The sequence below is a fragment of the Platalea leucorodia genome (genome assembly GCF_965183815.1).
Source record: "Platalea leucorodia genome assembly, chromosome: 3".
Lineage (NCBI taxonomy): Eukaryota > Metazoa > Chordata > Aves > Pelecaniformes > Threskiornithidae > Platalea > Platalea leucorodia.
The window spans coordinates 92,833,809-92,846,827 of record NC_138825.1 but is presented as its reverse complement, the minus strand read 5'-3'; the positions used below and the strand labels follow the sequence as shown (position 1 = coordinate 92,846,827).

At 39.6% G+C, this 13,019-nt stretch overlaps 1 protein-coding gene across 2 annotated transcripts in view; it reads left to right on the top strand.

The window, feature by feature from the left end:
* The first annotated feature begins 3,944 nt into the window (after nt 1-3,944).
* SENP6 (SUMO specific peptidase 6) overlaps nt 3,945-13,019 on the top strand; it is an 83,819-nt gene continuing 74,744 nt past the window's right edge. For both annotated transcript variants that reach the window (XM_082305880.1, XM_082305879.1), the window contains exon 1: nt 3,945-4,152. In XM_082305880.1, coding sequence (XP_082162006.1) covers nt 4,104-4,152 — 49 coding nt within the window. In that variant the 5' untranslated portion in view covers nt 3,945-4,103. The remainder of the gene's footprint in view (nt 4,153-13,019) is intronic.

The window sequence follows — 13,019 nt, the reverse complement described above, 5'->3', positions numbered from 1 at the left end:
GTGGCCTTCCAGGTGTAGCCCAGACCCTGCAAAAAGAAATGTTTATTTCCAAAAGTAATAGCTAATGCTGCGTTGTGGGTAACAATGCTGACACATCTCTCAATCAGTCTTTCATCTCTATAAATCGCACTTTGATGCTTAATGAATTATAATCTTTTTAGCCCAACACAGTTGCTTGATCTCACTGTCCAACAAGAGAAGCAAATTAATTTAAAGCAAAACTGTTTCTCTTTTAATGGTTATAATGCAGTAGAGTAAGACAGTGCAGCAGGTATTTAAGCAACAGCCACAGCAATGAATAATGGGATTTTTGTTTTCAAAATATTTACCACAGTAGCAGGAAACCTAATAGGTATTTGTTTATTATGGTTATTCTCCAACAACACAATATTGCATTTTGAGGTAGGCCGATCAGTTTTAAAAAAAAGTCTCCTTGAAGGACGGAATTAAGAAACTATTTTACACTAAGTCCTGATGATCTTAAGCAGTCCGTAGTTATTTACTAACTACTCAACAAGCTATGTTTGACACCAAAATGTAACAAAAAATTTCTCCACATTCTGATGTATCATTATAAATCCTAGCACATAGACAAATGGTACTCTTCCATTTGGGAATGTTCCTGAAGAGTTAACTGCAATATGTGACCTATCCTGGAATAACATCAGGTAGAAAAACCCTAAAATTAAAACACTAGCTTTAATAGCAAGAACAAGACATAGCAAGCACAAGAAATAAATCTGATTTTGCTTTAAAAATGCCCAGAGGAAACACAAGCATAAGGTCAAGAGAACAGCAACAAAATGTGTTTGTGTTTTTTTTAACAAAGGACATAGATTGTGCTTCATTAATACATTCAAGCAACGGTTCTAAAAACAACAGTGGAAAAGAGTAAAAAATAATTCAGCCCACAACCATTATTTTCTGAAAGGTGGGACTGTTAAAAAACATTGATTTATAGTCTGTAGAATGGGTTCATGGGTTGTAAATAACAAAAAATTATTCAAAGTGCCTATAAATTCCCTTAAACTTCTATATGCAATTTCTGTAGCAGTAAAGAAAACTAAGTAATGTACACTACCACAACTACAGAAGCTGCAAAACTGCAATCCCAATTCTATGTTATTCCTTAAATAAGGAAATAGTGTTTCTGTGGAGTAGCCACCCCCATTTTGTTGGGTAACCTTACAAAACATAGAAGAAACAAGAAGTAATTGGAAAGAATCAGAACTACAAAGAAAAAAGATGTATTTTTCCCATCATTTCAGTACTGAATCATCTAAGCCATATTCATTAACAACAATCTTTGCATTGTGGGAAGAGAAGGAAAAATTAGATTTCTAAGGTGAAACAAAAATTCTTCATCATTGCCTAATGAAGTAACCAGCTTTTCACTCTATGCAGTGCTGTGTCAGCAGAGCTGTGCACATGCAAGTGTTTGTAAATTCAGGATCTTAGATTGTGTCCTGTGATTTTCAACTACCCATATTGGGACCAGTCAACTTCTGGTGGCTGCTAAAGGCCAGGAAGTAACGATCTGATGCATTTCATCCCTGGGCCCTTCCTCTGCGAACACAATTAACATTTTGGCTGAGAAGAGAAAGAAAACTCAGTAAATTCTGCGATTCCCCGCAGCAGGAAGGAAAATGCTAATTTTCTCTCTCTCATTGATCACTCAGTTACTTCTTATACATAGAGAAAATCCTCTGGTTCTAAGCAAAGTTAAGAGGATGATGAAAAGATTTTTATAAGACTCGAGTGCCATCAGTATTGCATTCCCTCACAAATACTTCTCAAATGAAAAAAACCACGCTAAGGCTGAGAATAAACTACTAATAAAAGCTTAATGAAAAACAAATGAACGAGATTTGACTACATACTAATCTCTTGCATCCTTCAAGAGCTTTAAAATAAAGGAAAAAAGAACACTGCAGTGACATGTAATTTTGGGGCAACTCCATAAAAAAGTAGATGTTAAATTATCAATCAAAAACTCTAAAATCAGCCATGCATATAGATGAATATCGGTAACTTCTTCCCTTGTTATTTCTACTTTAAAAGAAGTGTCTCAGTTTACTAAAAATAAGACTGTAAAACTGTATTTGATGCCTTGACTTGATCAACAAAAGCACACTACTCTGTGCTACATTTATTGAAATAACTCATAATCGTAACTCATAATCCTTAGGTTTTAAAAAGTTGTAAAGAATTAGGTAGACCTGAACCAGTCTGGTCTCCACTGTCAATAGGAACTTGTTTTTGTGGATTAATGCTGTAACCTCTACAGTAAACACTCAGTCTAGACAACGCCCTTCTGAGATACAATAGGATATTTTTTAAAAAATTAGATTCTAAATTTCCTTTTTTCTGGTTTTATTTGCTTGGTTTTTAATATTAGGTTTCTATTAAACATACAGTCCTCTGGTTTCTGTATAATTAGCTGGCACCGATTTTTCCTAATTGTTTCCTGTTAATTTTATTACTAATGAAACAACATTTTGTGATTCCGCTTTCAGAAAAAGTCTTTTTTCGCAGGAGGTTTTGAAGATCGAGATATGTAGGTTTGCCAGGACTCTTCCAGCTTTTGGATTTTTTCTAATGGCTCATTAGCTCTGGTGGTCTGATGTAGCGTTTGGGGAGCAGTCTGATGTCTCTTGTGTCTTCTTCCAGGGCAGCTCTGCACTCTTCTTTGCTGCTTTTTACATCTTGCTTGTGTAAAAACTGTAGAATTAAAAAAAAATGTATAAATATTTTTAAACACATTGGCTTATGAATATGGTTGGTGTCAATACAGAAAATTCGGGAATGAAACTAACAAATTTAGATGACTTAAAGGAATACTGAGACTTTTCCTCTCTCTACTTTTTAATTTTCATATGCACTAAGTACTTGAGCTTACCTGATTTAGGACTTTAGTTTACAAACTTTTAAGTTCAAGCATTTTTGGAAGCTCATTTTTCAGGGATTAGTCATTTTAGAAACCAGGTACTTTAAATTAGACATAAAAATTCCATGATTCTGCAGTAGAAGTGGGGTCAGAAGGAACCCGTCCAAGAAAGGAGTATCTAGTTTTCCTTAAGTCTACACTGTCAGAATTTACCTTTCAGTCTTTAAAGGATGTATGGTTTTGGTACTTAGGTACTTGGGCTTCACAAGATAGCTTTTCAAAATGTAACACCTTACATGCTAGAAAAGGATTTTTTAATTTTGAAACTCATATCTACCCGAGGCCATGACTTGCAATTTCTGTGTAGTTGGCTTGGCAGTGCCGTACGTTTTACAGAATCCAAGTTTTGGATTTAAACATGCCTTGAGAGGGCCACAGAGGATTTTATGATTGATAAGAATTCGCAAGACCTTTGCGGCCTTTTGCCCGAGCGTGAGTGAGGTGGGAGACCAGGGGGCCCCCGCCTTGCGCAACGGAGCCCCGCACTTTTCAAAGTTCATTCATTTTACGCAGCCCGATCCACCTCCTCACCTCCCAAAGCTGCTGCCTCCGAGCTGATCAAGGCGGGAGCGCTCAAGGCATTACCGGGCGCAGCCCTACTGCGGCCATTTTATCGTCTAGGGGCCGGGGAAGCCGGCGGCCCCCGCTGCGGGTGGCGGGCCGGACGCCCGGCGGGGCGGGCGCGCCGGGGGTCTCGGAAGGGAAGCGCTGGTGAGGCCCCGCCGCGCCGTTCATGGAGGAGAGGGGCGGCAGCGCGGCGCGCACCGGTTCCTCGTCCTCCCCGTGCGCTCGGAGGCGCCTCCGGCGGAGTCCCGGCCAGGCCCGTCTCCCCCGCCGGGCGCCATCGGCGGCTGCTGGGCCAGGCCCGGCTGGCAACGGCTCGGGGGGCCGCTGGTGGCGGAGACGGTGAGGGAGGAGCGGGCGCGCTGCCGCCGCTTCCTCCTGCACGGGGGCCGGAAGGCAGCGCGGCCCGGGCCGCCGTGCGCGCGGACTGGGGAGCGGGAGAGGGCCGGGCCTCGGCGGCGCCGCCGCCGCTGCGGGTCACCCAGCCTTCCGCAGTGGGGGTGGGCGGCGGAGCGCGCAGGCCGGGGGAAGGGCCAGGCCCCGCCGCCTCTCTGGGCGATGGAGTGAGGGAGCGCGGCTCGGCAGCAGGAAGATGGCCGGTGGCGGCGGCGGCGGCTGCAGAGACAGCTTGTTTCTGGAAGGTGCGTGCATGGCTGAGCGGGGGGGAATGTGGCCCATGGGCTGCGTTTCTCTTCTGGCAACCAGTAAGGGGCACGGTACAGACTGGGGAATGGGGGAGGCGGGCGTGTGTGTGCATCTGGGGGGGGGGTGGGGGGGAATGGGTCCCTTTTGGGGGACGACGACAATGAGAGGTGGCTTCGTGGTGGGGGAAGGGTGGGTGCCGTAAGGGCTGGTTTGATTTGGTGAAAAGAGACCTGCTTTTGAGGGAGGGGTTAGTGAGGGCGATTTGATTTCTTTTTTTTTTTCTTTCTTTCTTTCTTTCTTTCTTTCTTTCTTTAATTTTCCGAGGCTTTGGAAGTGCCGTGTTTTCTTTGTAGGGGCAGAGCGCTGAAAGCAGCCTGGGCTTGGTGCAGCAGGGCCGGTTTTGCAGCGGGAGGAATCTTCCCTCGGAGGGGCGGTGGGCTGGTGGGCGGCCGGGCAAGGTTAGCGCTAGGTGAGGAGGGGAAGCGAGGATTGCTCTGCCGCCTCCCCGCTGCATTTCCCTGCCTTTAGTCCACTCCCAGGCCCCGGCCTAGCCCGTACCCTTTCCCCCCACCATAAAATGAGTCTCGTCTGCTTCTAAAATGCTACTTTAAAGGTTTGGGACTGAGGTTAATTTTTGAAGGGGGATCATCTTACATTTGTGATACAAAGGTGATGATGAATCTATCAGCTGCAACTGAAAGAAACCCTTAGCGTGTATAAACCCCTGAGTAATTTTTTTGATGTACAGGTTTGGTGGTGTTTTTTGTCACTGTGAAGCTCTTAATTATAATGCAAAAAGTCTCCTGAAATTTGAATATCTTTAATTGTCGAGCCTTTACAGTTTCACCGATTTAAAAACAAAAATCTGCTATTATAGTCTTGCAAAATTGCTCTAAGCACGCATCCTGATGACATAGGCCAATAGTCTGCTAAATTCTGCCAAATTACCATGATAACGAAGAAAAATATATGTTAATGAAATAAATTACTCCTCATAAGTAGAGTTTTTCAAGTCAGGGATAACTTTAGCATTGGAGATTTTGTACGACCTATATAATATAGAACATACCTCTTGCAGATTTTCTTTCGCTGCAGGATGTTGGGTTTTTTATTACTAGAGCTTCTGGAGTAGAAGTACTGTGTGAACAAAATACTGCTTGTTGTTTTTAATAATTAATCTGAAATTCTGATGTTCAGAAACTCTTTTTGGTTGATAATGGCTGTCACGTTACCTCCCTTCTACCTTTTAAGTGTTTGGTGGTGAAATGCAGATGCTCCATTTTTTCCTGAACTCTCTCTGCAGAATATAGTGAGGTTTGTGCAGACAACTAAAAGCGTCAGGGTGATGACTAGTCACTGTCTTCTGCATGCGCCTTGGCTACTTGCTGGTTGGACAAGTGGCTAAGAAAAGACAGGTTTCAAGTGCAACACCTGCACATTTTTTACTTCTGAGATCTCTTTCCAACAGCAGGACCAGCACAACACTGGATAGCATCCCCATTCAAAGCTTCAGTGTTCCACAATTGGTGAACTGAATTATCAGCTGGTTTTGTGTTTCCCCATTATTTGGGGATGCGTTAATTTTAGGACTGATGATGTGATAGAAATGCTAAGAGTGTGCGAGTGTGCACACACATGTGAAGAAAACCTGATGTGGATGGTGGTGACAAAAAATTTCTGAGGGTGGCCCAAATCCAAATGGGGTGATAGTACTATGGCAGATTTAGTAAGAGCTGGTAAACTTTGTACTGATTTGAAGCAAAGGAAAAAGAAGGCTTTCTAGTGTTACTTGAGAGGTTCTTATTAGGGATGTTGACTTTATGGGAAAAGTAAAGGCATAGAATATATATATGTATATATGGGGGGGTTTGGCAATCTGTAATCTGGAAACATACAGCAGCACATTAGATCAACCTAATGATGTTAGAACCAGCATTATCCAAAGGCTACACAACCATGAGAGTGCCAGACTTGTGAAACAAGTATAACGGGACAAAAACAGGGATAAAAGTGTATAGAGTAGGAAATATGGCAACTTCTGTTGCAAGATGATGATTAATACATAAGCCTAGAGTTATATCTATAACTAGTCTGAGTGTGTGTATTTCAGGGACTCTGTTGAAGTCTGTGTAATCAACAACCAAAAATTGTTTACTTGATGTTTTTGGAAGTGTTATGTTAAAGGCTGGTAGAGAGGAGGGGGAGGACTCCTCTGTCCATCCCTGCCATTAATGCGCAAAACAAACGAATTACGTGCCAAATGGCTGTTAGATCTATCACTAATTGAACTCAGTCTAGTGGAAAGTGTGCTGTTTAAATATGTACCTATATATTTACGTGTGTGTGTATATATATATGTACACAGAAACTTCTGGTGCTGTCATGCTTATGTTGACTCTCAGTCAGACTTGAGATAAACATAGGGTTAAATTAAATTAATTGTTTTTAAGTATGCTGGTTGTTCAGAATTTTGGTTTTGATTCCACATGTCCAGTAAGATACTGCTTTTCTCTCATGTAGTGTAACAGATGTTACTATGAAGAAATATGGCTGTCATTCTGCTGTTAAAGTGCTTCCTTTTAATATTTTTATTATTTTATTCTCCAATAAAAACAAAATGGTCTTTCTGGAAGGGTGTTCCTTGAGTGATTTATCTGTTGCCTTTCTGGTAATGCCGTTCTTGAACACAGTGGTTCATACTAGTACATGGTTTTTGTCCAGTTTTGTGTATCTAATGTGTCATAATTTTTTATGCTGTGCTGTATAGACTGTTTTATGGAAAATGTGAAAAAGATCCCTAGAACTATAATGTTTGACTGTTTTTAAAGCTTCATTTGTTATCATTCTGGGGTGGTGCTAATAGTTGATGTACATCACATACATAATATCCATGACCTTCATGTTTACTTTTCTTGAAATGTCAGGACTGTTAGAATTCAGAAGTGTGGAAAGTACCTTATTTTTGTTATTTAAGCTAGTTTGCAAGTGGAATTAGTAAAACTTTTCCCTCATTTTCTGAATTTACTTTCCTACAGTAAGGTTTCCAAGTTATGGGCAGAATATGAAGAAATTCACACTAACAAAGCATGGGAACTCTTTCCTGATTTGGAGGACTAGAAATTTAGTGATGAGAGATTTCCATCTGCAGGAATTCCTGTATTTTTCAATTGATAGTCACACTTAAAATATAAAGCAAAGATAGGCAAAGCTATTTGGATTTAGAATAGGGGGATGCTCAACATCTAGGAATAGAGAGTACTGTTGATCATTACTCCTGGAGAAAAATTGTGGGAACTCATGTTATATTCTGCCTCCTTGGATATTACTGAGTTGCAATGAAATTGTAATTTCTTTTTTCCACCCGTGAATGTAAAGTTTCCCTATGTTTGTGCAGTAGATAACAGGCAAACTTTAAAGTATTCCTAAATGCATGTCTTTTCCAGAAGAAAGGAGAAATGTTTTATTCCTTCCTGTGTTCTTTTTTCAGTCTCCTGGTGGTTACAGTAGTGATACTGAGAACCAATACTGAAGTTTCTTTTTGAGGACCTCCTTTCTAAGGAATGTTGCCAGTCCCTACCTACAGAGCTGCTGAGAGATTTCAGTGCAGTCATGACAGGAATTTGCTCAATTTTCATTCCATTTTCTTGGCTACAGGTTTTCTAATAACAATAGAGAAAACTATGTGAACTACCCATTAGCAGCAGCAGAAGAAACTTCACAGTTGTCTGCCAGAGGACTCTAGAAGACTGCTTTGTTTTTCATTGAGCTCACATATAAAGAATTGTCTTCACCAAAGCAAAAGTTGTAGGCTTGTGTGTTTTCTTAAAGGTAGCTGAGATTCTGGAGTGGTACAGAAACACACAGCATTTGTATATTAGTGTATAGATAATAGAGTTGCCATTTGAAGCAGTGGTCAGCCTTTCCTGCTCCCCCCCCCCCCCCCCTTTTCTTAATCGTATTGAGAAATCTCTGACAAGAGTAACACAAATTAGAGTGGAGTTTATATTCAGATGGAACACTTGAAAATTTCCTACCTGCTATGCCTCTTCTCTTTATTTTTCTCTTAACAGTGAGATTTAATTATTAATTTTTTGTAATTGTCTCTGAAGCAGTCTCTGATGCTTTGTTTATGACCTAGTAGAGATAAGTATTAGCTTCAAAATGATGGGAAGGGATGTTCCAGGTACCATTCACCTTCTTCCATGTCTTTATCATAATCCAAACTCCTGCTTTATGCTGTTGAATGCCTCTCTGGTTTGCATCAGTCCAGTCAATGTCTGGACATGTTCTGTTAGTTTCTTCTGTTTTTCCTGAGAGTGGTTTTCTATCTGAAAGTGGGAAATTTGTGACTCTTCCATGGCTTGCTTATGTTTCCCAGTCCTCTGACCCATTCAGAATTTCTTTCCAGCACTGCATATGTGTCTTCTCAAACATTTGTTCAGCTGTCCTTTCCAGTGATTTTAAGAATAAGAAACCTTCTCACTGACTTCAATGACAGATTATTTTCTAGGAATGAAAGCCCCTTGTTGAGAACTATTTCTCAGCAAAGTCAAATTGAAACTATCTTCTTACAGTCTTATTTTTTATATGTGCCAATCTAACTGGGGTGATAGGTGGCATAAAATATTAAGAAAGGCTGCTTCTTAAAGCATGTAGAAAGATACTAAAAATAAATGTCATTTATCTGTTAATGCTCTATAAACATATCTTGTAATATGCTTGGTAGCACATTCTAAAATAATATCCCGTGCCCAAGTCCTCTTCCGCATCATCACCTTCTTTTTAATTTTGAGACGTAGGATTCTAGGAGCCCAGGCTTGTCCTTGGCTTTCTGAGTTGGAAGGCATCTGTGTGCAATTTTCTGGTTTTCGTTATGGGGGCATTTATTATTTGGTAGTTTTTCCTAAGTAGTTGCTGCTGTAATAATTTTGCACAAAGTGCGACATAGAAGCTTCAGGTGTAAGAGTAGCTGTCTTGTGTGGGATGCCTCATCCGTTATTTTCTGGCACTTGGATTTGATAGGAAAGCACTACTCTTTCCTCAGAAGAAGTACAGAAATTCTATTCGTTTTTAGTGGCAAAAAAAAAAATTAAATTGGGAATGTTCCTAAAAGAGATCGTTATACTCTTCTTTATGTAAGTATAAATACAAAAGTGATAGTAATAACATAAATAATAACATCAATATGTGGCTTGATAGGAAGCATAAACCAGCATTTTGCAAACATCTTGCATGCACAGATACTTTTATGGTGAGCCTATTTGGATATTTTAGTCTTTTGGTTCTTGTTTTATGTACAAGGATAAAACATAATGGATTATTTACTGTAATGATTTCAACAACAACTTTAGCTTTTATTACTGTTGTTTCTGGAAGACTACGCATGGATTTCAGTGCAGTATCAGACTTCACCTTTTCTATAGAGTTTTAGCTGTGTCTCTTAATTGAAATAATTGAGGGGTGTCAAGGGGTTTTGTGTTGTAGCAGGTCCTATAATCTGAGACTAATCACCAAACTCTTAATTACTGCTGTATAAGAATATGAGGGTTTTTTGAATCATCTCTCATCATTTGGTCTCCTTCCTTCCCACTAATAGCTATTAAACCCTTTTGTTTGCAGAGGAGTAGAGATCTCGCAGGTAAATAGCTAGAAATTTTGTGTAACTTGCCCACTTCCATAAAACAGAGAAGTCAAAGTTACTGTCCTTGAAGTGAAGGTTTCAGTGTTTCCTCAGCATGGTTTGGTTTGCTCCTAACTGGTGTTAGTACATACACTGGCTGAGCAGTCAGGGGTCAGAGCAGCTAGAGGACTCGTTACACAGGATGGGGTATGCCTCCATCTGTGTGTGTGTGTGTGTGTGTTGCAGAAAGGAGTGGAAGAGTGTACAGGATAGCTTAAGATACTGCAGGAGGCTGAGAAAACAAGATAAATAATAATGGAGCTGTTGTGGTGGGGGAGGCTGTAGAGATACGGCGAACAAATTATTTTTTTGAGAAAAAGGGCAAATGTAATTCTTCTCTTAACTTGGTTGTTCTAAAAGGCGCTTCCATTGTGGGGGGGAGCAGATTCGGAAAGTTCCTTTCCTTTGGCCCATGTTTTAGCACCTATTTGGTTTCAGTTTGGAGGTTTTTTTTTTAAGGTAGGGATATTCTTAACATAGGTTGAAATCTGTCTGATGTGCTGTGCTTGATCACTTCTTGCTTAAAATTAAGAAAAATAAAGCACTAGTAAAAATATTACTATTCTTATTCATCATATAGAATTAAACCTGGTTTTATCTTATACATTTAATTCTTAAAAGCATGTCTTCTTAAACTTCCTCTTGCTGTGTTCAGCAGCCTAGCATGTGTAATATTTTCAGGTGACGGTGATCTTAAGTTGTCGTGGTCAAAGTTGGTGTCTTGTGTTGGTCAAGTCAGTTGCTTATGAATGTTGTGTTCACAGGAGTAAACGGCACTTCCATAGTGGGTGCTCAGCAGCCTGCGTTGATGGATATCATAATGCAAAAAGAATTACCTGGCAATCTTTATTTCCTTGATCCTTCACAAATATAAGATAAAAAATGTTTTTAATTCTGCTGCTGAGGGCATGAAATTTCATTTCCTTTAGGAAATGTGGAAAAGATAACCAATTCTTAAATAACAGCTTAAAAATCAAATAGTGTATTTTCAATCATTAAATCACTGCCCCCCAAAAAATCACTGCCTAAACAGTGACACATGTTTAGGTTGGAAGCTTTTTTTGAGAACTACTAACATGTTATATGTAGAGCTTCATAGTTCATTGGTACATAGACATATTTGTGAGATGTCTTCTGAGTGCTTTCAATAGAATGACATAAAAGTAAAAAACTTATTTAATTTTCTTGCATGGTGTAGTCTCCCTGCACAGAGCTGGGGATCATGCCAAATGGAATTCAGTCTCTGACTTGCAGTCTAGTATAAATCAGAATATAGAATGGCTAATGGTTATTTGGGTGCTGTAGCTAACAGGAATGATTAAGAGCAAATAACTTTTGAGAAGTTCTTTTGTTTTTATTTATGGTGTCATGTCTGCTATGAGTTAAAGAAATAGCATTTTGGCAATCCTGTTGTTCGAATAACTTTTTTCTAAATAATGTGTGGAAGAAATTATGTTCTAATATATATGTTCTATTATACGAGGATAGTTGGTTATTGAAAGGATAGTTATAAATGCATGAGTACTCAGGTCTTGTAGTTAATATACACTAGCAATTTGCAGCATGGATATCAAATTTGAAAATAATTCTTTCAAAATAAACTGTCCAAAGAGTAGTAAAATGATTAAGGTGCGATGCTATTGTCTTGTATAGGGTAATGATAAATTGGGTGTATTGATTCCCTAAAGCAGTGAACTGTGCTGTTGCTGCTTTTATCTTATCATGCCATGACTCCATTTTGGATGTAAAACTGCATGCCAACTATTTATTGGTTCTCTTTGCAAGGCTTAAAATTATTCACTGATTTGGACATAGGGACTAACAGAATATTATTAACTGATTAGAGGGAGTTATGTGTTGCAGCTGGGCTGCTCTTAGGGCTCACTGCTGCAGGTGGGAAGAGGGAGAGGTCTGCTTCTCTTCCCCCTTTGCCCCCCCCCCGGCAAATTCCAGCCTTGTGGTGTGTCTCCTACTGTCCGCCACCCCTGAGACTTACCAGTTTATTGCCAAAGAGGTTGAACTTGCTGTGCACTGTGTTGCCAGATTGGCGCTTTGCCAAACCTCTGTTGAATTTGTTCACTGATGGGTAAGCAGGAGAGGCAGGACAATGGCTTGGGTTGGGGAGAGCAGACAGATTCTGCGTGTGAGAGGAGCAGGACATTCCCCCTTTCATCTCTGGTGAGCTGTTAAAGTCAGGTTAAGGTGTCATACATAACTTAAACTTTAGAATAAATACTTTTGTGTAACATCAGCTTTATTCTGCCCAGGGAAATTCAATTATTTTAAATAACAGGTTAACTTTTGTGCAGAACAAGTTTATGGTGAAGGCTGGAGACTGGAGGGAATAAATTAATAGGCTGGGGTTATTCTTCCCAGGTTGGTCAGCAGGCCTTTAAAAAGTTTTTGTTAACGGGCAAGTGCTGTAAGTGCTGCACGGGGCAATGAAGCATTTCTGAATGTATGTCCCAGTAATTCCTATGAAAGAATAATTTGGAGTGAAAGACATTGAATTTGGGATATCTTTCTCTGACTGAATCTTGAATGATTATAAATAAAGAAATATAAAGATTATAAATAAAGTTACAATTCAGAAACTCTGTGGGAAGCCTTCCTGGGTTTTTGTTTGTTTGTTGTCAGATCGTATAAGCTGTAGCTGGAGCAAAATCTCCCTGTTGTTGTGTTTTTTTGTTTGTTTGTTTTTTTAATAAGACTTGCCACAACTAGGTTTTAGGAATGATAAATGCCAATAATATTTTGCTACTGTGGTAAAACAATACTATATGACATGATTAATATTATGTAATCTTAGACATTTATGTCTCTAAGAAACAGCTGCAAAAATATTTGTTATTTTCATGAGAATGTTTTTATCCAGTGCCATACAGTTGTTGCACTTGTACTAAAATTCATTCTACTGATGTATTTTTATTAATGTTGTAGGATATAATGGTATGTTTGTTTGGCATGTCCAATTTTTATGGCTTATTTAGCAAAATATGAATATCCTGCTGATGACAGAATTTAATACGACAGTCTAACAGAAAGATTATTCAAGAGCCCATTAGATGAGAATTTGAACTATGCAGTAGATGTTAGGTTTTGTACTTACAATTGCAGTTCTTTTAGAAACACTTACTAGAGTCCATTGTAACTTTTATTTCTACCAAGGCTTACCGCTCAAGA